Below are 24,873 nucleotides of genomic sequence, written 5' to 3' on the forward strand. Positions count from 1 at the left end.
GTCACCAGTGCGGTGACGTCGTGATATAAAAATAGATGGCGTGTAATGTGATTCGATGATATTAGTTGGTGGTCGATATGCGAAAAAAAAAAGGAGAAAAAAATGAATAACTATTGCTAACAAGATATTCAAATGACACAATGGATACAGCTGGTAATATTCTTCCTTCGAAATAAAGTATAACATTTATTTTCAAAGTGTAGTAACCAAAATCAGAGGAATCGAAGAAAAGTCTTTGCAGCAGCAGCGAGCTGTCTGGAGCTGTACGAACGTAGAGCGAGTTGATAGAGAGAGGAGGAGGTGGACTATATCTGTGAGTCAGTCTCACACCCGACGTGCGTAAACAAACGAAGCTCTCGGAGTGTAGTCTAAAGAGAGAAAAAACAGATGAGCCACTGAACAGTCAACCGAAAGAGAATCGTTCCTTTTTATGTCGAGTCCGACTAGGTCTGACGTCTGAGCTAAACCATTTACGCGACAGGGTGAGTATTTCTTTTAATTTGTATAAATACGAAGCTGATTCTGCTTGATGTGTACGAGCAATGCGAATGTATACTGTGTGTAGTAGCGCGGGGGTAATTATCACAGTCCCATTAATGTATTCCTATGTTGGTCAAAGATGTTAGTAAATTTACCTGAACAGCAAATAAACGTAAAAGAAATTAATACCTAGTAATGCAGCCAACCACCACAAATCTGGAGCTAGGCGAGGCTCGATATAAGGCAAGTATGAAGTTCCTTAGGCAAGTATATGCTATGGTGTATGGAGTTCCTTTTTGTTTGGCACTTTGGCCCAGCAATTTCGCGCATCCCAGTCTAGCTGTATGGTTGGGTGTCCATAATATCGGACACCTAATGTTTTTCTATCAACAGAAACGTGAAAAATCTCACAATTTGCCTGAAATTTTACTCACATGTGGAGAAAATACTCCGGATTCACAAGCGTGCACTGAAAATGCGATCTGAGGTACGCGCTCTAGATGGCGGCTTCGAACGCGTGGGGTGTCATTTTTTCCGCACTCAGTTGCCCGGCTCATATCGACCGACCACCCCGCCCTCTATTGACAATACGTATAAAGCGTACTTAAACGCGTTTTTTCGACAAGCTGCTTTTTTTTTCTAGTCGTATTTTTTTCCCCAATAATATTTGAATATATTTTGAATCCCTCGATATTACTTTTGAAGGACTGTTTGATGAATTTGACTTGATTTTCATTAGGAAACTTTTCATCGTAATTGAAATAAATAAGATGAGTCGGTTTGTTTTTTCCATTCATTTCTCGTTTCTGCATCAACTCATATGGTCGTAGCGGGCGACAAAATGTTTATGTCATGTGTATGTGTACGTGTGTGCACGATCGTACAAGCGGCGGTGACAATTTTGCGGTCAAAATCGTCAAATTTATTACGGAAGGATACTCTACATCTAACTATACACAGCCCAGTCGCTGTACATGGTACGTCGCGACAGGGCTGTACGCGCGCGACCACCAATCACTAGGAGAGGCGACGTAATCGTATCACGATAGCTTTGACTTTTGATACTTACGATCGTTTTTGTCACCTCAAACTCATCGAGTATACTCTTCAATATTTACTCTACATCTGATGCTATATATATTCAAATGCACGTAATGAAACTTACCGAAATTGATCATCATATCCCGCATGTCCACACCGTACACAATCTTTCACGCCAGGCCAAGCTTAGATATCGGGTGGTCACGTGATGTGAATGCCCTTTCAAGCAGCGTACGCACGGTTACTAGTATAAGGTATACAGCTATAAACTGTACTGGGTTATTGTGTCGCAGACGCCAAGGTTTGTTCGACACTTTCAACGCACACGCGCTCGCTCTGGAGCACATTCGGTCACGCATGCGCATAAGTCAAGGCGCCATTTTGAATCCTGCAACGACGAAGCCCGACGGTCAGGAATTGCGCCAGAAAGTGTCATTTATTTGTTCCACGGACTTATCGCAAGTGGTCTCCATGGACCCAGTGTGGCGAACTATTCTTCTGTAGCATTTAACGTGAGTAAAGTATTCTGTTTAAAGGAGAAAAGTATGCATGTTCCTAAGTTTTGTAGTTGTGTTGAGGTTCCTCACTTCGAGGCTGCATGCCGTGCGTGTCAGACGCTGTTTTCGCATAGCGTAACAGTGTCTGGTCGGGCTACTCTACATCTAACAACGAGTCAGCAAAGGTAGGCCTAGTTATATGTAGTTACACGATAAACCTTATTCGATTTTGCTAAATTTCGGTAATTTAGAGGGAATACTAAGTTGTTTTCGCCACATTTTACTCGGTAGCGTAGCCCAGTGAAGAATCGAACACCGTTGCGCGTAGTCCCATGCGTACATTTTCTTTCTGTACGCGCAATGCCATTATAATGCGCGGTCGGTCGTTATGGACCCGGTCGGTGGGTTGGACCCCTACCATAACTGTTACTTGCAGCTGCTATAGGGATTACTCCGTCAAGACCAAGACTCAAGGCACTCCCCCCCCCCCCCCCCCCCAAAAAAAAAAAAAAAAAATGTTGCAAGGGCCAAGGCCATGCCTATGGTTAAGGCCCATAAGGGTAACATTCTTTTATAATTTCCTTTCCCACCCCTTAAAACCGCCACACTGAAACTGCTAACCAAATACAAGTAAGAAAATCATTCACTGTAATTGATGTTTCACGTGATTATTTGAAGATTGATACAGACGTTAATACGTTAATACGTTAATACGTTAATACCGGTACAACAAGTGAGTTTAATATTTCCAGTTTCTTGATTCAAATAGATCTCAAGCAACCTAATTATCTACCCTACACTATACAGTACTATTTAGGTAGTCCTACAAACCTATTTTTTTGAAGTCTCCAGAAAAATACTGTTTGTAAGGCTTTTCATTTCATATGTATTCAGAAAAGATAACAAAACTGAAAATATATAGCTGAAATGCAAATTGGAGCAATCTTATTTCTGTCATGGTTTTCATTACACTACAAAAAGGGATTATTATAAGAAGGGATCCAGTCATTATTGTGCCAAATATTGTGTCTCCTCTTTTACATGTATTTTTTTTTTTCATAGCATTTGCAAAACACAAGCTGTTCTTTTCTCATTTAGTCATGCATATACTTGGGTTTAGTACCTATGTAAAATTAAATCTTTATGTTACAGCATTTTACATTCTGATTGTGGTATGTACTGTAAGTACCAACATGTATGAACTTGAATCAGCTACTGTATAGATCTCTTCATTGCTGGTACTGTAAACACAGAAATTTTGCTGTGTGAAGGTTTTTCGAACTTGTGCTCCGTAAAACTAGTGTGATATGGAATACTGCAATTTGTAATTTTTGGAGATATTGAAATATGTACAGAAATATGCTCATCTGTGAAGTTATGAGTACATTTGGGTCACTTTCACTTAAATTGACCCAGTCCGTAGAATCCTGTATACGCCATATATTTCGCGAGTCTAAATTTTTCGCAGATCGGGAATTCCCAGCAATTTCGCGAGTGGTTAAATTCGCGATCGTGGAGTCCTGTGTACTGAATGGAGAATAGTGTACACACATACAAGTACGTCACATTCACATCGGGATCAGAGTCAATATTTTCGCGTGTCTTTAATTTCGCGAATAGCACCCGACTCGCGAAATTCGCGAAAATAAAAACCTCGCGAAATATTCGGCGTATGTAAAGTAATCTTTTGAAAGTTTGTTACTTTACTGTCATACAGAGTGTTCAACCCCCATGCATTATAACATTTTTTGTGACAGGTAACGAGGATATAAAAGTCATGTTTAGCGGAGGCCACAGTGCAAGTAAACTTAGCACCAACCTCAAGCTAGCAGTCAATAGACTAAAGCTTCTGGAGAAAAAGAAAAGTAAGTCCACACACAATTATCATCATGTTAAAGGTCAAATACAAAGTGTAGAAAAGATCAAGATGATGAAACATATGTTTTGTCATCTATTTTACATGATCTGTCTTTGTTAGTATCTGTGTATGATAGTCCGCAGTGAACCAAATGATGTTTGAGTGTTGTTGTTGTTTTGTACAGTACTGCAATTGTAATTCTAATTAACTCAATCTATGGCTTCCCAATTTTGCATATTTTTGCCTAAATGCACAGCCGCACACTTGCTGACAAATTGATTGACAAATCGCAATATGTACTACAGTAAAATGAAAGCAGCGTAACTGTAGCTTTGTCATAGAATATCAATCACAGCAAAGCTTGCAGTTTTTCTCTATGACTTTGCTGTGCTGCATTTGTAGCATAAATTCATAGATCTGTGAAAAGTTACGTGGCTTTGAAGAACAGTGTTTTCCAAATGCATTGATGCCTCGCAAGTCTCAGAATGATGTGGCACAAAGGGGGTTACACCATGGCACTCAAGAATTGATCCTTTCCTACCAAGAGATGTTGTTCATTGTCAACCCCTACTTACTGAATGAAGCAGGAAATCTTAATAAGAACAAGTTCACCTTCATAAACATCTAAGTGGATTATATTAGTTGAACACATCAGTGAAAGTTTGAGTAAAATCAGACAATCCATTCTAAAGTTATGGATTTTTGAAGTTTCGGTTTGAGATCGCTGGATGTGAAGACCCATACAGCTTGTGATGTGATATGTGTACAAGGATATAAAGAAATTATAAAATAAATTCAGCATATTTTCACTTTTCTCGCATTTATTATAAGAGCACATAACTTGCCTCTTTCAGAAGGCAGGGGGAATAATATTACTCCTAACATACACTGTATGTCAGATACAAGTTGAGGGAATGTGTACTTTTTTTTTTTTTTTAATGAAATTTTGTGGAATTCTCTAATATTTTTCTTGTATCGTTCTACGCATGTGACATTATCAACTGTAGTAGTCTTCTCATACGGCGGTGACTGCACAGAAACTTCAAAAATTCAGAACTTTTGAACAGATTGTCTAATTTTCCTCAAACTTGCATTAGTGTGTTCTCCTTATATTGCTGGATTATTTCAATCCACATGTATGTGAAGGTGAACTTGTCCCTTAAAGAACCATAAGACCCTTGACTTATTGTCTACGTAATACTCTGTGAATGTTATGCTCACTTACATGTGTTGTGTACAATGTAGTAGACATTATAGGATCCTGGTGGTAATGTGAATGTTGCTTGTACTGGTGATGAAGGAAGTTATGTCTGTATCTGATCTCCACATAATTCATTCTCACAAGGACTTCTTCTTCCGTGGTATTAAAAAATATGTAGTTTGATATTCATCTGTCACTTCATTTGTGTTATTAATGATTGCTGCATGCAGATATCTTAGAGATAAAGGGATTTAGATCTAGACAAGCATCATGAAACACTGCTTACAGTTATTGTTTTGTTTATATTCAATGATTTTTAGCTGAGCAAGCCTTGAAGGCAAGAAAAGAGATTGCAGATTACATCAGCAATGGAAAAGATGAACGAGCAAGGATAAGGGTAAGACAATTTAATACTTTTTTACGCATTTTCTATGCATAATGAGTAGTTACTGGAGAGGAAATTAGGTTAGTCCTGAAAATTAATGATATATATATATTTTTATTAATGTGGTTATCCTTTGTATTGAGCACTCATTTTTTTTTTTTTTTTTTTGTTAAGAAAAGAAAAACACAGCTGCAGAATTCTGTTATCCTATATGAGCAAAATACATTGTATCTATGTGATGTCTGTGGACAAATGAAATCGGTTGGTAGATTTGAAGGGCAACCCACATGTTACAAATATCTGAATGTTATCACTCTGGTCATATGAATTGCTTGTCACAATATCTAGTCACATGAATGATCACATGACAGGTGGAGCACATCATCCGAGAGGACTACCTGGTGGAAGCCATGGAGCTCATCGAACTCTACTGCGACCTCCTCCTGGCCCGCTTCGGTCTCATCAGCTCCACCAAGACAGTGGACGAGGGACTGAAGGAGGGAATAGCCAGCATCATCTGGGTGGCACCCAGGATGTGGACCGACATCGCTGAGCTCAAAGTGGTAAAGCAGGGTTCATACAGGTCATGGAAAACTTGGAAAGTCATGGAATTTGACCTAGGCCTTGAAAGTCATGAAAAACTGATATTTCCATCAAAAGGTCATGGAAAGTCATGGAATTGCGAAAATTATAGAAGTTTATCCGTTGTTTGTGTGAGATGTGTATGTATTCCCTAAGTTGCTTCACTTTGATTTGAGATCAAATTTTCAGTCTAATGTGTTTAGAAAAAAAATGTGTGAAAGTCATGGAAAGGTCATGGAAAGTTATGGAATTTAATTCATAAGAAAGAGTATGAACCCTGTAAAAGACATAATTATTTTCATCTCAGCCTTTGAATGGTTGTCACATAAAAGTGATGGTGACACAACAGTTGCTCCTGCAATGATTGCTTCGGTCATATTTTCTCCAAGGACTTGGGGTTAGGTTTAGGGTTGTGAAAGGGTTTTACGTTTAGTTTGATGTGAGGATTACAATCAGAGCTAGGGTTATGTTGTGGGTAGAATTTACATGTGGCTTAGCGTGTAGATGTTTCATGGGAGCAATTGTCGCAGGAGCAAATGTCATGGAACCCAGTACAGTCTAACCTTGATTATCCAGCCATCTCTAATCCAGACTTCTCTGGTGTGTGGACATGTTCACCTAGTGAAGACAAAATGCTATAACAACAACAGCAAATGCGAGTTTAGACTCAATAAGAATTCCTACAAAACTCACACAATTTATCTATAATATTCCCCGCAGAAAGGTGTTATTAATTTCATGTTAGAATGTTTCAATTTCCATTTAAAAAAAAAAATCTTGAATTCTAAGAAGGCTAGTGTAGATTACACCACTGTTGTGTATACACCCTATCACTGGGTCAGCAGTTACAGGTACATACATGTACACGTAAACTTCCATATCTGGCCAAGTCACTTATGTGGACTGGGGCTGGACCCCACATGGCCAGGTAACAGAAGTCGGACTGTACGTTTCTTATATTTCAAAACTTCTTGATGGGTGGGGAGATGCAGACTCCTCTGAAAAAAAGACAATGTTGGAGAAAGCAAGTTCCTGAATTACTGTAATGGTAATCTAGTGTGACGATTTACATGACTGCCCTGTTAGTGGTATCCACTGAGTCTCGGAGACATGACAGATCGGTACAGAGTTTCTTGCCCATTCCACGAGACAGTTAGTAAAAATTCAAATGATCCTTGTAATTTCAGACAAATGTGTGTTTTTGCTTTATTCTCCAACAGATTAAGGATCAGCTGACGTACAAGTATGGGAAGGAGTTTGCCCAGATGTGTGTGTCTGACCAGGAAAACTGGGTGAATGAGAGGGTAAGGCTCAAGCACATGTGCACATGTTAAAGCCCTGGTAGCGTGGGGTAACATGAGTTTTCCCTTTCTGTGTATGGATTATCCTTTGCTTGACACCTTCTGCTTACTTGTGTTTTCTGTCAAAAGGGAATGAACCAACCAATGAACAATCAAACAAAAACAATAACGACTACAATCTCATTATAGCAAATATAAAGGATTAAGGAGTTTTTGTATTTCAATAAATGCATTTTCCTGGCATGCTGCAAACAAGCAAGCCATTCCTCAGAAGTTGACATTTTGTACAATTTCAGGTATTGGATTCATACAGTGTAGCCTGTATACTCTCCTTGAATGACAACCATCAAAATCAAAAAGTCTCCATGTAGATTTTATGGTATCTCAGGATTCTCTTTAAGATGGAAAATATAAAACTGTCAGAAAAATCTGGAGAATGTACACATTCATTCTATTGAAATGGGATGGTACAGTTGCTGTGATTGATAGACAGTCAAACCTGTCTATAGTGGTTACCCAAGATTGACCATTGTAGACAGGTGACCCCTGTAGACAGGCTATTGGCATTTCATGTGTATCGCATACATGTACATATGTTTGTTATGTACATCCAAGAGTACTTACATGTACATATATGTGTACCATTGTGTTTCGTGCATTGAACAATGTTGTTATTGACCAAGATATTGCACAGGAATAGCATGCTTTTACAGCAGGCAAGCTTTTCACAAGTTTATTATCATGCGTGAGTGAATGTAGCAATGACAATCACTGAACTGTTGGCTGTGAATGATTGGCTCTGCTGCAAATCAGGAAAACACGCTGAGTTATGGGCTCAACTGTAGCTCCTTATGGATCTGTGGCTGCTATACACAGGTTAAAATGTATATCGGGAAACAGTATTGGTGACAGCTCGCCGCATTAGACAAGTGGCCGCTCTACACAGGTCCTTTAATGTGGTTTTTCTCTTACGGGAATTGTCCAGTGGCTGCATGTGGCTGCTTTAGACATGTAGCTTAAAGGCAAGTTTGACTGTAGCTATAACTATGATACCCTATTTATTTGTTGTGTGATACTTCCCCTTGATTTTGTCATAGAGACTGATATATTTTTACATTTCAGTTAAAGATGAAAATGAGTGTGAAAGCCCCACCAAAGCTTCTAGTGGAACGCTACCTGATTGAAATCGCCAGGAGCCACAATGTGCCATTTGAACCTGATCCATCGGTACTGAGTGTAAGTTGTATTGCTGATGGAATGGCTAAAGTCATTTTGAATGGTTCTTTTGTGGTGTTGCCAAGCACTCCTATATTCACATTGCAGTTAAATGGTTATGAAGGTATGTACAAGCAATTACAGCTCCAGTACCCAGTAGGTGGTGATAATAGAGTGCTGATGTATGTTTGTATAAACATTGACAAATATGTACTGTGCCAGTCATGAATTTGTTCAATTATTCATGAAATCAGTTGAAATGGTAATGAGGATGAAAAGAATTAACAAGATAGAACAATACTTATACTCCACATAGACCAATATTCAGCTAGAAAACAGGAGCATGTTCATGACAGATACATAAATAGTAATAATAAATGGATTGATAGAATGAATAGGTAAATGGACAGATCTTAGTAGATAAATGAATAGATGGACAAATAGATGCTAATAGATAATTTGATGAATGAATAGATGGGTTGATAGATGAATAGGATGATAGGTCAAGAGAAGGTTCATAGATGAGTGTATCCTAATGGATAAAAATGGGAAAAATTTGCCAAAATTTGCCATTGCTACACAGACTACTGTATACGCCGAATATTTTGAGAGGTTTTTATTTTCACGAATTTCGCGAGTCAGGTGCTATTCGAGAAATTTAAGACACACGAAAATATTGACTCTGATCCTGCTATGAATGTGATGCACACGTATACATATCTCCGTTCAGTTCAGTTCTCCGCGATCGCGAATTTAACCACTCACGAAATCGTCGGGAAGTTCCGATTCACAAAAATTTAGACTCGTTAAATATATGGCGTATGCAGTATCTTTTGTTTAGCAGTTTTCTTCTATAGAAGTGTGCAGGATACCATTTGACATATTATTCATCAGTTGAAATTGCTATTCAAATTTGAATCTGATAGGTAATCTCGTAGGTAACAGGTGAATACAGTCAGAGAATGTTGTACAGAATCCACTGTGTTTTACATCTCAGGGGCAAGATGCAGAGACCCTACTTCTTGACCTGGACGATCTGAAGCCCCCCTCTGGCCCTCCCAGCGGAGGAAGTAGCGGAGGAGGAGGAGGAGGCGGAATGCCTGCCGGTGCCATTCCATCCGCCCCCATGCCCTCCATGCCCATGCCCCCGCAACCGACCCCGTATCCGCCCCCGGGACTCCCCAACCCAGCCATGGCTTACCCCCCACCACAGGTGAGTTTGGAAATGGTGCACATGATTATTAACTCTTTGTGTGTTTGTTTGTTTATTTTATTTAATCACGGGGTCAAAAGCCCTCTTTGTGTGCTATGGTGTAAACCCTGTGTGTGTCGCATTATACTGAGATGGCAAAGCACAAGCACTTAAAAAAAAAAAAAAATCTGTTTTTCAAAGCCATGTATTTTTTTTTTTAGAAGTGTTTATGCTAGAAATGCAGTACAGCAAAATTGCAGAGAAAATTCCAAGCCGTGCTGTGATGTACATTTTATGACAAAGCTATAGATGGTGTTCTTGCAATTTGCCAGTATTCTAAGCAAATCGGTTTGTGTGGGGTTGTGCTTCAGAGCAAAGTATGCAAAGTTGGCAAGGCTTCGACTGAGGTGAGTTGAGTTCTTGTTATATCTTTTCATTTATTTTTTGGTTCAGAAGCACACAGTACTTCTTGAAAGTGCTGTTTTTTGTTAAGTATGATCTGAGAAGCACACAAGTATGAAAAGATTTGCTCCCCCCCCCAAAAAAAAAAAGAGAAAAAACCAAAACCAAACAAAAATTGGAATAACAATGTTATGCACCAGCATATATTGCTTCGAAGGTCCAAATGAAAATGTTTAGCCACAATATATTTAATCAGTCTTTAATGCACTGCCTGGTTTTTGCTTATCGCTATGCATTTTGGTTTCTTTGATAACAAATTTTGTATGTTGTTGTTGAATGCTTGTGCACCCTAATCCATGTTGTTGAATTTCCTATGTTTTTTATATTCACTTTATTTCCTGTCAATACAGGAAGTTAATTTGCATGGAAGCATGTATAATTTTTGCGTAAACACGACTTAGTGCATGATCTATTGCTTGGCAAATGGTTGTCATATTTCCTTTGTCCACCATATTTTACAGTCAAGAATAACATGTCCCGAAATTTTATGTTCCTCTCTGCTGCTGTACATATATGCCTTCAAATTCCAGATGTTGACCGATAGTCAAAAACTTGACAGCACGCCAAAATACTCCTTCCTGCAACACTAATACAATGTTTCCGTTAAGGGAGATTGCTTACTCTGTTCTTTGAAAAGAAATAACTTCTATTCTCTTTGTGTCATTATAACCATAATGCCTTGAAATACAGATTTCCCAAATATAACCTAAAAAAAAAAAAAAAAAAAAATTATCCAGTAAAGTGTGTGTAACTTCAGACCCACAGATGTGCAGAGACGCCAATTGTTACTTTTTTTTCAGAAGTTTGTTCTGTTTTTTGTTTTTTATTGCCACAAATACTGCAGGTTTCATGGAAAATACTTCTTTCCCTAAATTGTATTCCTACACATATCTATTGCAGGAAACGAAAAACTAATATTTTTCCGACAAAAATATGCCTTTTCAGCTCTCAGAATACTGCAGTGTTGTTTATAGAATTGACATCTTTCGACGTGGGCATGAAATGCAGTCATATGTACTGTTCAGCCTCGCCTGATGTGATGTCACATGACCTTTCCTCACTTTCTGAAATCCAGCGGCCCCCAGCAAAAAGAGCCACTGCTAGGCCGTCTTTGCTGTGGACGACAGACATGTGATCTGTTATCAGAGATTTCACATTCTGTATTGATACTTGAACTGATACTAGAAAATAAACAACAACAACAACAGCAGCAGCAGCAGCAGCAGCAGCAGCAGCAGCAGCAGCAGCAGCAGCAGCAGCAGCAGCAGCAGCAGCAGCAGCAGCAGCAGCAACAACAACAACAACAACAACAACAACAACAACAACAACAACAACAACAACAACAACAACAACAACAACAACAACAACAACAACAACAACAACAACAACAACAACAACAACAACAACAACAACAACAACAACAACAACAACAACAACAACAACAACAACAACAACAACAACAACAACAGACGACCAAGGGAATTGGGAAAGCAAGTTAACTGATTTTGGCATCTCTCTGATTGGGAGTCAATCTTAATTGCAGCTGATTGACAAATTGCCCTACATCGACATAAATAATCGAATGTCGATCAGTTGCAATAAAAACATCTCAACGGAAGAATTTCATGAATAGGAGAAGTCTCAGCTGCAATTTTGCTTTGGACATTAACAGATTTTTCATTATTTAGTTGTCAATGGGAAATAGGCATGCTCAGTTCACCAACAGCAATTTTACCCTCTACATGTTTCTTTACTGCCCACATTTTGCCATTAGGAGAATTCCCAGAATCTTGGTTTTCGGTCTTCAAGTTGAAAAAAAAAAAGTGCAGAAAATGCCACAAACACTAAAGATGTTTAATGCCCATCTTGCCTTGTATTGCAACATCAGTTTACTTAGCATGTAAAAAAAAGTGCATCTGTATTGCTTTATCGTGGATAAAATATATTTGATCAGACCACCAAACATTAGTACATAGCTTGGTTTATTACTGAAGATCCAGTCCAGAATTGGCTCTATGCCTGACACACAGAATCATATAAAAAAAAGAAAGAAAAAGCATATCAAAGACACTTGATCCTTCTTATCTGTGGATCAAACCTCATCTACAAATATGTGCCTTCCTGTGCAGTTCTCCCACCCTCAGTAACACACAACACACAATCTGTTCAAGAGCGTAATGTTGTTCCACCAGAGTTTCTGCATGTATGATTACAAAATCATCCCCCAAATCCTGAAATCTTACCATCTCACAGTTTTTTTTTGTGTGTTTTTCAGTATCCACAACAGATTTCAGATCATAGTCTCAATAACTCAGCTCTTTGAAAACTTGTGTAATCATACTTTTGAATACTTGAAACAATATCATCTTTATCTTCTTCTCTCAAGTGTTCCTGATTGGTAGCACCATAAATACATTATTTCATCAGTAGTACAGTTCGACCTCGATTATCCGGCCATGTCGGGACCGGCGCTCATCCGGATAAGCGAATTGGCCGGATATGGGAGACACAATGTTAATGTATATAGCTGCCGTCCAAGCTGCCGTCCCAGTGCACTGGCAGCTGGGCAGGTAGCGTACCCCGCAACGGTGGTGTATTATTATCTATGCTAGCCTGCGCAAAATTGCAGTCCCTTCTTCACAAAAATCTTTATGTTAAAATCATACATGTTTTACCTCATTAGATATTGGGAAACCTATCATGCACATTTTATGAAATTAGTGAAATAGATCCATGAAAGTCACTGTTTTTTCTCAATTTTTTGGATGAAAAAAAAAAGTCCTTCAATGCGTGAACGCGTCCGGATAATAGTCCGGATAAAAGGAGGCCGGATAATCGAGGTCGAACTGTACTTTATTTCGAAGTGATGAATATAAATATAAAATAGATTCCTACCATCATCCTTAGTATTTCATCCCACTCTGCTTCTTGGCAGACATTGAATATATAGTGTCAGTTTTGAAAAAAGAAAGAAAAGTAAAACATTAATTATATTGCATTGTCTACACCTAGACAAAGGGTCCTCCCCCACCCCTTCCCAGTAAGGGCCCTGTGGGGGCCTTGCCTAATGGACAGGTGAGTGGTGAATACCTGTGACTCCATGCAATATACTCATTATTCTTCATCATCTGTCTACTGTTTATTCTTTTAATGTAATATCTCCCAGGGAGAAAGGCTCGCATTTTGTATATAGCGCTACTATCTCTTCATAAATATTTTCAAATATTCATCTCCTCACTACAAACATCACAGCTAAAGCTTTTTATGGCAAATTATTCTGATGGGACATTATGTGTTGCATGCTATATGGAAATGGTCAAAGGGTTGTTTGCTATAACCAAGATATACGTGTATGTATGCACCATGGAATCATAGTCCAGAAATGTGTAAACATTGTTCTGTTTTCCACTAAAAGCTCTCTATGTGTACTGCTTTTGCATACCATGTATGAACTCATACAATCATGTATGCAAATCATTCTTTCAGCAATTGAAGTTCTATGCGTCAAACTGTGGTACTAAGGGGAAGAACAGTATGTTACCTTTCACTGCAAAGATGCAGACATTAAAGCTGGAAAAATGGAATAAAGGCAGTTTCACTATAAAAAAAAAAAAAAAAGATAACTAATTGTTTGATATTTGCAGTTTGATTTTAAGATACCTCGAGTCCAATGTATGATAATGTCTTGCAATATCAAATCAATTTGTTTTATGAAGAGCATGATACAATCGCATTTACGTTTATATTTTCACGCTGATTTTCTCAGCTGCTGTTTTGCAAGTGACCAGCATTTGAATCATTTCCATGATTAAGGAAAGCAGGGCAAACAAGTAAATAGTTGCTTCTAGAGAGTTTGGGAAATTGGAAAATATTAGCAAAGAGAATACAATATTTGGCAAATTTGTGATAACAACACACATATATTTTCTATGTTCCTTGCTACAGCATAGTCACGGTGTTTTCTATATTGATTCTGTATAATACTCGCGCACAATAGATGGTTACTTATCCAATTGACCGGTTCTATATTAGATTGGAATGACATATACTGGGTAATATCTGTGTATATTATGGTGGGTTGATCGAACATCCGTGACTAATCAGCTATTATGTACAGTCAAGTGATGTTAAAAGATATTGGTGTATACCCCTTGTCTGGAGCAAACTCTTATCACATGAAGTTTCTCTTTTGGCTACTTACATGTAACATGGAGATAGCTGTAAGCATATAAACATTTACATACATACAGTCATACATACAGAATACATACATACAGAATACATACATACACACATCGTGTGCATATTACATACACACAATTATATATCTATGCAATGTATATATACCTACCTATAAACAAACATACATACAGGCATACATGTGTATGCACAAACATACATACAGTACACACACATGCACATGTCTAAAATTCATCAAGCAGTTACTGGTATTCTGTCAGCCCAATTACAACTTTGTTCTCATTACTACCCCCTACCAGTGCACACATACAATTTTGTTTAGTACATGCCCTTGAGAGATCAATGTATCTGAGGTCATGTTTAATTGCATTTTGTCATGCACACTTAGGGCTCACATGCCCATGTATCTATACCATTTGCAGTATTAGCACTTCATACAGGAACGATTTCCCTCGTATCGCATCGCAATATGCTGTGCAATTTTTATATAACTGCTATACAAAACTTCTTGTGTGTAGCAGGTTTTTTACTTAAGACTATACAAAACTTTGTTAAAAGTATTTTTCACGTTTATCAAATCTGCTAATCAAATTTGAGAAGGAAAATTATTCCCTGCAAAATGACAAAGTGTCATACAGTACATTAATGGTCCCCCCCCCCAAAAAAAAAAAATACAATTGGATTTCCACATTGATGACATTCAATATGATTAAACAGTCTGAATGCTATTGCTGGGTCTAAAAATATAGCATCTTTATACCTGTATTTTGCAGAAAACCCCTTTCAATTTGGTTATGTGTTCACAGAGAAATATAGATCATTGTAAAGCATGGCATTGGTCTGCTTCTTCCAAGTTTAGCACTTGGATGCTATTGGAACTGCATATTAATGTGTGAACACAATGGAGAGAACTTGAAGGGAAGTGATTCCTGACATGCTCTACAAAAATCCTCATTTCTCTTTGACTCCTAAATAAAATTGGACTGAGTTTTCTGTATAAGAAGTGGGTAATAAGTTATAGTTTCATACCCTGGAATTGTATATGGATTGAATCACTATTCTTAGAGTTATTGTTGCAAAGGGTCCCATTGTAATTTGTGGGGGTGGACATACAGTACATTATTGTGCATCATTCTACCTGCATAGTGTGGATGATACCAATAGATTTTGCATGGGTATTTCTTCTGTTTACAGCATAAGATTTAACTTCAATTATATGTGATGTAAGAATGATGCTTCAGTACTTTTGAACTTCGTAGCTCAGTTTATGACATCAATGTGATAGATAATGGTACCACATGATGATCATCATGGATGTTTCAGTCAAATGATTGTCATGAAATATTTGTTGAAGAATCAAGATGCCATTCCTTGCAGTGACAGAATTATGACAAAAATGTTTCCTCTCTGAAGATTATAATTGGCATGACATGTATTATGAATTTACTCCTCAACTTCTCCCCCAGAAAAAAAACAACAACAACAACAAAACAAAACAAAGAAAAAGAGGACCTATCAACTTCAGAAAGCAGTTATGGCTGTTGATGTATGAATAATATATCCCTGTGTAAAGCTCATTCTGGTTTTTGCTTCATATTTGTAATATTTTATGATATGTATCCTATATTCTTTATCTGGCCAAATAGATAATAATAATGATAATAATAATAAAAAAAAAAAATAAAAAATAATAATAATAATAATAATAATAATAATAATAATAATAATAATAATAATAATAATGATAATAATGATAATAATAATAATAATAATAATGATAATAATAACAATAATAATAATAATAATAATGATAATAATAATAATAATGATAATAATGATAATGATAATAATAATAATAATAATGATAATAATGATAATAAACATATTGAATGTATATGTGACACTACTATGAGACCTACATGTATCTTTTATGGAGAAGTCACAGTTATCATTGTCACTCTTTGTAGCTCTACCATTGACTTTTTGTGCCATATTGAAATTCATGCCAATATCATTCTCATGTTCTCATTCATTTCAATAACCATCATCCAGACATTTCAGTGTAACTAGTAGAAGAATTTTATCTTCATTATAGCAAACATAGTAAACTAAACAAACATTGGTAAACATAGTAGTAATTATCAACTTTTAGATCTTTTTTCATGAAAGCATACAGCTATGTGACTCACTCTACTTGTAAAATGCATTTTCTGGTGGCAAGCATAGTAATTTTACTTCACTTTTAAAACTCATTTCAATGTAGCAGACTTAGGTGTACAGCTCAACTTTCAGAACTCATTTCATTATAGATACAAAGTTATCATACCCTGTTCTTCAGGCTCGTTTCAAAATAGCAAACTTTTTTTTCCCAGAAAGAAATTTTCTTCACAAATAGACATTCAGGAACAAATGTGTCACTCTATATGATGCATGGCATAGATAATAAGATTCGGCAGACAACTTACAAACAGTCTAGATTAAATGAATATGGTTTTGGCTTACTTGGGATGCAACACCTTTGGGTTTTACCAACATATATTCATCTATTTTCTATGTCATATAACTCAACTTTCAGAACTCGTTTCATTATGGCAAACTTTGTCACACAATTCAGCTGTCATGGTGCATTTCATTCTAGCAAACATGGTTTAATACTGCCCAACTTTTGGAGCATATTTCATTATAGACACAAAGTTATAATATATAACTCACCTCTTCAAATTAATCTTATTATAGCAAGCTTTTTCATATAACTCAAATTTCAGAACTCACTTCATCATGGTAACCGTACTCAACTTTCAAAAGCTATATCGTTATAGCAAGCATCAATTTAACTAAGTTATATGAAATCACTTTGATAAATTAGTTGGACTGTGGCAGGAATATCTTGGTTTGAATGTGTACTGGACAAAATAAAAATGGCAGCCAAAGCAATATAACAAATGATTTTGACATGCTATGGTGCCTGCATTTTTGGGAGTAAGACAACTAGGATTTGTACAGGACATCATTTCACTTATCATCTGATGATTAATAAAAAGAAATAAAGAATTGATTTTCACAAATATTTGAGATGCAAGCTTTTGTCATCCCATTGATGATATCGTCGGTTGAGAATGATAAGGGCGTTAAGTGACCACAAAACCCATAGGCCCGAATTCACGAAGGTGGTACAAATGAAACCATGGTTTAAACCATGGACAAAAACCATGGAACGCCAAGTGTCGCACGTAATATTTCGTTGCGAAGATGGTATTTCGTCAACAAAATGACTGTTTCGTGAACGGAATTATCATTTCGTGGACGAAATGTTCATTTAGTTACAAAATGTTGTCATTTCGTTACAAAATAATAATTTAATCGACAAAATGACTGATTTCGTAACGAAATATTCCATGCAACACTTGGCGCTCCATGGTTTTTGTCCATGGTTTAAACCATGGTTTTATTTGTACCACCTTCGTGAATTCGGGCCATAGTGTTCGAGAAGACTTAAAGCCCTTCTCATTCTCAACAGACGATATGAGCTCTACCTAACAACTAAAGTAAGCTATATTGATCTCTTGCAATGATTAATGTATGCAGCAGGAACACTTTTAGTGGTCACTTGTGACCAGGTTCTCTGGTGAAATTGTTCAGAAATTTGAATTAATCTGTCAAGTAAGGATATCCACAGATATTGTTAAGCTTTCATAAACTGGGACCCTGGGGGGTGTTTCATAAAGCTGTTTGTAAAGTTACGAACGACTTACGAGCGACTGGTGATCAGTTCTTGTGCTGAATTATGGAAATTCTGATAAGTATAGCACACTGGACTGATCACCAGTCGTAACTTTACGAACAGCTTTATGAAACAGGGCCCTGGTGAAACATGAGATGAACCACAAAACAACATAGAATGGAACATCTTAGGATTCTGGTATTTACCTCTGCAAAGAGGATATGTTTCTACCAGCATTTATTTGTTTGTCTGTTGGCAAAATTAGTTGAGAAGGCCTGAATGGATTTTGATGAAATTTTACACATGTAGATGTGGGTGTTGTGGTAAAAGAAAGGGGTGATTAGTTTTTGGTGTTGATCCAGATCATCTGCATCCAGGATTTGTTAAAAGGAGTGTGTACAGTTTTGTGGCATTATTGACCTTTTGGCCTTGGGGGAGGTTTGTGCGATCTGAATTCTTCTAGTTGTAATATACAGTCTTGTGTGCTTTAGCGACCACCTGTTCACAGTGGCCACCTGCCATATATAGCACCTCCCACCCCCCCCCCCCCTCCCCGACAAAAAACCCCTGTTAATATAGACCCTGTCTATAGTGGCCAGGGGTCTTAACATTCACTCCACTCTTCATGGCCCGAATTCACGAAGGTGGTGCAATTGAAACCATGGTTTAAACCATGGACAATTTGTATGGTGTATGGAGCGCCAAGTGTCGCATGGCCTATTTCGTTACAAAATCAGTCATTTCATCAAGGAAATGACCATTTCCTTGACGAAATGTTCATTTCATTAACAAAATGCTAATTTCTTCATTGAAATGTTGCCATTTTGTTACGAAATGACTGATTTCGTAACAAAGTAGGCATTGCGACACTTGGCGCTCCATACAAATTGTCCGTGGTTTAAACCATGGTTTCAATTGTACCACCTTCGTGAATTTTGGCCCTTGTGTCCCTTTGGTGGCTGCTATTTATATACAGGTTTGACCATATGTATATACTACTGTAGTGGAATGGCCTTTTGCTAAAGTGATGGATATAACATACTTTATGCCATGTCATGTTGTCTGTTACTGTCTGTCTGTCTGTCTGTTATCATTCATCCACCCAAATGCGCAAAATACTTTCTTCATCATCTCTCGACTGAGTTTCATTCTGTGGTTAATTGTAAAGGGCTTAGGTGGTACCCGGGATACCTAGATACATTGTTGTAATATACATGTTTGTGTAAATTGGTCATTTTTACTCATGCAAATTTCTTCAAAGCATGAAACAAGTACTTTTATTCCTTCATTTGATGATTGATCTTTAGTCATCTTTATTGGCATATCGTTTAGGTGTTTATTTCCTTTAAATGTTTTAATTTTCGTCCCTCGTATAAAATGAAGTATTACATGTCAAACCACCTGAAGAGTTTTTTTTCTTTTCATATAAAATGCTATCTTAAATGCTTTGTTGTAAACCTCAAGTGACTAGCCAAGTTATGCACATGTGTTGTTCACTTTTATTCTATGTCAATTAGCTATGTTTTATTGCACTCCAAATGTCATTGTTGATGCTTGCCAATTCTGTTGCATAGAAATTATGCAATTAGGTGTATCCTAAAAGGCAACCCCAATGAAATATGTGTTTATAATTTGCTCCAAAAGAATTAATATAATTAATTGAAATATTATTGTCTGGCACATAGTTGCTCACTCATGCTTCTCTCACACCCACACCACATTATCAATGATTTGTATTGTTTTGTCCTGTTTTGTTGTCCCTTTCCTTCCCTTCCCTTCCCCTCCTCCTTCATGACTGATGTTGTCACCATAGCAACCACAGACGGTTGGTTTCCAGCAGCCAGCCGCGGCTCTGACCCCGAGCATTCCTGTGAGTATTTGTATGGGGGGGGGGGGGGATAGGTGAGGAAATTGGGAATGAGGAAAAGGGGAAGGGGATGGGGGAAGAAATAAGGGTTGTCTGTTTAGGTTTTGAGTCCAAACCAACAAATTCTGTTAAGGGAGATGGGAAGGGGATAAGGGGGGGGGGGGGGGGGTAATACTGTATTTCAATTTGATCATGATCAAAGATGGAACCACCAATCAACACAAGCAATTAACCCATTGAGGATGGCTTAATTTTGCTACAACATGCGTATTCCCATAGACCCCTGCCCGAGTATACTTGGGACTCGTCCTCAGTGGGTTAAAATGCAGCTGAACTCTCCTTAAAATGTGTTGGTATGATAAATCCAACAAAACTTCAATATAGATATATAGATAAAAATTGATAAACATACATGTATATCACACAGACTATTTTTAAAGATGCCCTGTTCCTTTGTTTTGCCAAATGTTACAAACATTTGTCCAATATTTGTGTTTTCTACTTTTTTTATGGTAGAACATCTTACATGTGTGAAATTGTGCAGTACCTCTGCAAGAATTTCAGAGCCTTAAAGGATAAAGGGTTGATATTTCCAGGATCATATGTAGCAACTGCACTATAAACTTTTATATACATGTGTTAAATTGTGCCTCTGAACAGAAGAATGTTGATGCTGTTGTTTGTGTTGTTTCTTGCAATGTTATTGAATGTGCATGACCGGCACGTTTGTCTTGCACACTGCTTGCATTTTTTTTTTTATATGTTTTTTGTTTAATTGTTTTGTAAGCATACAGACATTTTATGTCCTACTATGCTTGAAATATGATATGCCTGGTTTGAATCAAATTGATTTGTAATTGGCTTCAGAAAGAACAAATTTAATTTCCAGCATAAGTAAAAAGGTATGCTTTCAGGCTAGTTCATCAAAGATACTATGGTGCATGACTACCAATAAGCAAGTTTGTAGTTCCAATCTGTCCTGGAGCAGAAAAAGGTCATTAATATTGTATGAAGAGGCCTGTTAATTTTCTATTACATTGAGATAGGCATCTGTGATGTAATGATTATTTGTGTAATCCTTGTAAGAAGTAACAGAGTGTTCACTGAAACCTACACGTAGTATTGACCAGTATCAATAGAGAAAGTTTATTAACGCATTCAGTGAAAGAAATAATGGGTGCTTTCCCAATTGTTAATTGACAGAATCATTCTGGTCACCAGGTATATGCAAGGCTATTCTTTGTTTGAGTATGATTCTATGCATTGTTGCATCAGGCAAGGTTATGCATGACATCGCTTTGAAAATGAGTGAAGTGCCTTACTGAGAAAAGGGAAAGGTCATTTGTACCATTGTGTGCATTACCTAGTTACAAACTGGCTTATTCAAAAACACACAGAGAAACACCTCTTTAGAATAGAGGATTACGATGCAGATGATGTTTTGTTGAAACAGGGGGCTACAAATCCTAATAGTTAGTGAAATGAGTATGTTCTAACAAGATAATGACCAAAAGAGTTGTGTAACACAATATTTTACAAATATTGCCTTTTCCCCCCTTTGTTTTAATATAAATCTCAAGGGGCTGTCAAGTGTGATGAACACAATGATAGACTAGGCAATATTTCTTATATTGCATTATGTACATAAATACAGATCATTTCATTCTATCCCCCTCGACAGCCAGTCATATTCTTGAATGTATATTACTTGACATGATGTCAAGACTCGCAATATAACAATTTTGATCATTGCTGCCTTAGTCATGTGATTGCATTATGAGCAATCAACAACCAGCATCTATATAGACCATTCAGTGGAACATTTTGTAATGGCATTGATATTCAATTTTTACATGCCTTCTATCTGTAGATGATTACCTACATGTAAAGTGATTCTGTGTTACGCGCCCCAACTTTTGAAGGATTCAGCATCCTTGCAAATACTTTTTGTACATTAGAAGCTGCAATGAAGCACCCTGATGTGAGAAAGAAGACTGTGATTGTTTATTATCACAATTGTGTTTTTTTTTTTTTAATCACAGTATTTCTTCTTCTCCTTCTTTTTTATCCAGGCACCGCCATATGAGCTGCATGACAGCAATCCCTCGCAAGGTAAGCGAAAATTATTTGTTTTAAAATAGTATTATATTATGTGTTATCATTTAGATACATTTAAAGGTAGAATCTCTCTTTGGGTGTAGCCCTCTGAAACATAAATGAACTCAGTAGGGCTAAAAATGAAAATTCATTTGGGGACAAGATATCCTTTTACTGATATGGTTTCATGCAATATTTGATAATACCTTGAGTATAAACAAGAAATGGAATGGAATTAGAGGATTCATCGTTTCATCCTGGCTTGTTAAATGCATGTAGTTTGAAGTGAAATTTGGCAGAAATATTATTATAAAATTAAAATGCAAGTTCACAGAGGGCTGAACAAGGCAGGATTCCACCTTCACAATGAACAATTGTGATGTACATGTATGTGAGGTAGAAATAACTTAGTGTCGATAATTGTAATTATTGATGACCATGGGAAATAAGCCTTAAAGGGATAGTATAGTATTTGTTGAGGTGAGTATTCAGCTTTTAACTTTTTGCGAGATATGTAAAAACCACTTTATGAAATGTGAAAAATTATACGTTTCTAAAGAGGAAATCAAAGCTTATTTGATGAAAATCGGTTTTGAAATGGCTGAGATATCCAAAAACAAAGTAAAACAAAGCAATCCTAATGAAAGATGGGTCCCACCTTTTATTAGGATCACTTTGTTTTCGGATATCTCGGTCATTTAAAAAACAATTTTTATCAAATGAACTTTGAATTCCTTTTATAGCTATATGCTATTTCATATTTCATAAGAGGTTTCTCATGAATTAAAAAAAAAAATTTCCTCAAAAAAAAAACAACATTCAAAACCTCAAGACCCATCTCAACAAAAACTGTACCATCCCTTTAAAACCAGGAGCCCATTTCATAAAACTTGTCATTAGTGACAACTGCCACATTTCTATGACAAATTTGCTCTCAGCCAATCAGATGCAAGGATTTCAGTAGTTGTCACATCTATGACCACTTGTCACTGATGACAAGTTTTATGAAATGGGCCCCGGGACTAAAGTCTCACTTCATCAACCAGACTCAACCAGACCAAGTTAGAATGTAGTCTATGAAATATGTTATACTAGACTGTTGATTCCACTTCCTTGGGAATTATTAATCCTGATTGTGTTTTCTTTGTCAATTGGAGCACACGTCCTGACACTAACTGTCAATGTCCTGAGATCTTGTAGTCCTCCTGATCATTACTGTATCTTAGGAGCCTCCATGTGGGACTGTAGAATTGCTATCATACCTTTCTGAGATCGTATCAATTGCATCATTGCAAAAGTTTTGATTTATAGGAAATTATCTTATCCTTAATCATAACATTTACTATTCATTGTTAATATTCTATAAAGGAGATTAGAAAAAATACCTTTTATTTGTTGTTTATATTTAATTGTGTTGTTTTGTTTGCCAAGTTTTCAAAAGCCTCCAAATTGCTTACTGAAAATGTGGATATTTTTGTGCAAGTATTTTTTTTTAGCTTAACCAAGTAAGATGAATTTTGTGTATTTTTGATTTCGCGGAATCGGGACTACTGGAATATATGGCATGCAAAATATGTGTATACTTAGAATTTCGCGCTAACTTCTGGTTGCGCAAAATGCATGAAAATTTCCACTTTTACAGTACCTTGCATCCTTGTATCTTTGCATCCTTTTTTTCCCATCAGTTACCCCCGGCAACAATCCTTTGCAGCCAGCCGCGCCTCCTCCAGCCAACGCTGCTCTCCCCAGCGAATCCATCCCAAACTTGCCTGCTGTTCCCATGAGCTCGTTCCCGCCCCTCGACAACACCGTCGGGGGCAAGTCGGCCGGAGGCGAGGATGTGGACTTTGACGACCTCACCAGAAGATTTGAAGAACTGAAGAAGAAGAAATAAACTGACACATCTTTTTGACATCTATCAACATTTGTGGATTAAAGTAAAAAGAAACAAAAATACCTATTTTTACATTCTCTTTTTACCTAGCATGGGTATGTTAGCAATGATGAATGATGTGAGGGCATTACATAATAATGTCTTCTGTCTTTGTCAATTTATTTATATATTTTGATATCTTTTCCCATTTTCCATGTGCATTGCATGTACTGAATGGCAGTGCACTTTGTAAATTTGGGATGTACCTTAAACGTTGAATTGCAATGCCCACACACATGAGTCTTGCTTACTGAACTGACAGCCATGCTTTTTGTAGCGTATGCCATTCAGAACCTTACCCAGGTGTTAGTGGATTTGAGTTATGGAAATTTTCAAGATCGTTACTTTATTTTCTCCCCCTAAACCCCTTTTAGTGATGACTATCAGCTAGAATTATCCACTTCCTCCCATTTGTTTTTAATGTGGATTACAGGTAGTGTGATTAAACTCATCATACACAGCAGGGCCTCAGAATGTTCCTGAGATATGGAAACAAATAAGAACATTGAAAAAAACAAAACAAAGCAAAAAAAAAAAAAAAGCAGCAACAATTTGTTACTGAACAGACTGATGAATTTAAGCTGGTGTCAGATCTTAGATGTATACTATGTACCTTCTGAAATCTGTTGTAATCTACTTAGTACGAGGACACAAAGTATTTGCCACATATTAAAAAGCAGTTCTGTTTTGTTTGGTGTAGACAAGGAGTTCAGTGTTGACTTGAAGAGAACTCATGTGTAAAGCTTTAGTTGAAGGCCAAAGATATTAGCATTGTGTCCTCTTTCCTTGGCTGCATCATTGGGATAAGAAGGACAGAAGTATACACAAAGCCTGTAACATT

The 24,873-nt window shown here is 37.0% G+C and overlaps 1 protein-coding gene across 1 annotated transcript; it reads left to right on the forward strand.

The window, feature by feature from the left end:
• The first annotated feature begins 325 nt into the window (after nucleotides 1-325).
• On the forward strand, nucleotides 326-24,362 carry LOC140233301 (IST1 homolog). Its single transcript, XM_072313412.1, has 10 exons — nucleotides 326-482; nucleotides 3,776-3,883; nucleotides 5,398-5,474; nucleotides 5,834-6,025; nucleotides 7,265-7,348; nucleotides 8,468-8,581; nucleotides 9,558-9,773; nucleotides 19,949-20,005; nucleotides 22,075-22,114; nucleotides 23,785-24,362. The coding sequence occupies exons 2-10, from the start codon at nucleotides 3,796-3,798 to the stop codon at nucleotides 23,991-23,993; spliced, it is 1,077 nt and encodes a 358-aa protein (XP_072169513.1). The 5' UTR covers nucleotides 326-482; nucleotides 3,776-3,795; the 3' UTR covers nucleotides 23,994-24,362.
• The last annotated feature ends 511 nt before the right edge of the window (nucleotides 24,363-24,873 follow it).

This window comes from Diadema setosum, chromosome 9 (genome assembly GCF_964275005.1).
Source record: "Diadema setosum chromosome 9, eeDiaSeto1, whole genome shotgun sequence".
Lineage (NCBI taxonomy): Eukaryota > Metazoa > Echinodermata > Echinoidea > Diadematoida > Diadematidae > Diadema > Diadema setosum.

Excerpts from the sequence above, each read along its gene's own strand:
- LOC140233301 (XM_072313412.1), top strand. The coding sequence starts at position 3,796 with ATGTTTAGCGGAGGCCACAGTGCAAGTAAACTTAGCACCAACCTCAAG. Across the intron at positions 7,349-8,467 it reads AAAACTGGGTGAATGAGAGG|TTAAAGATGAAAATGAGTGT; the intron begins GTAAGGCTCAAG and ends TTTACATTTCAG. Across the intron at positions 8,582-9,557 it reads CTGATCCATCGGTACTGAGT|GGGCAAGATGCAGAGACCCT; the intron begins GTAAGTTGTATT and ends TTTACATCTCAG.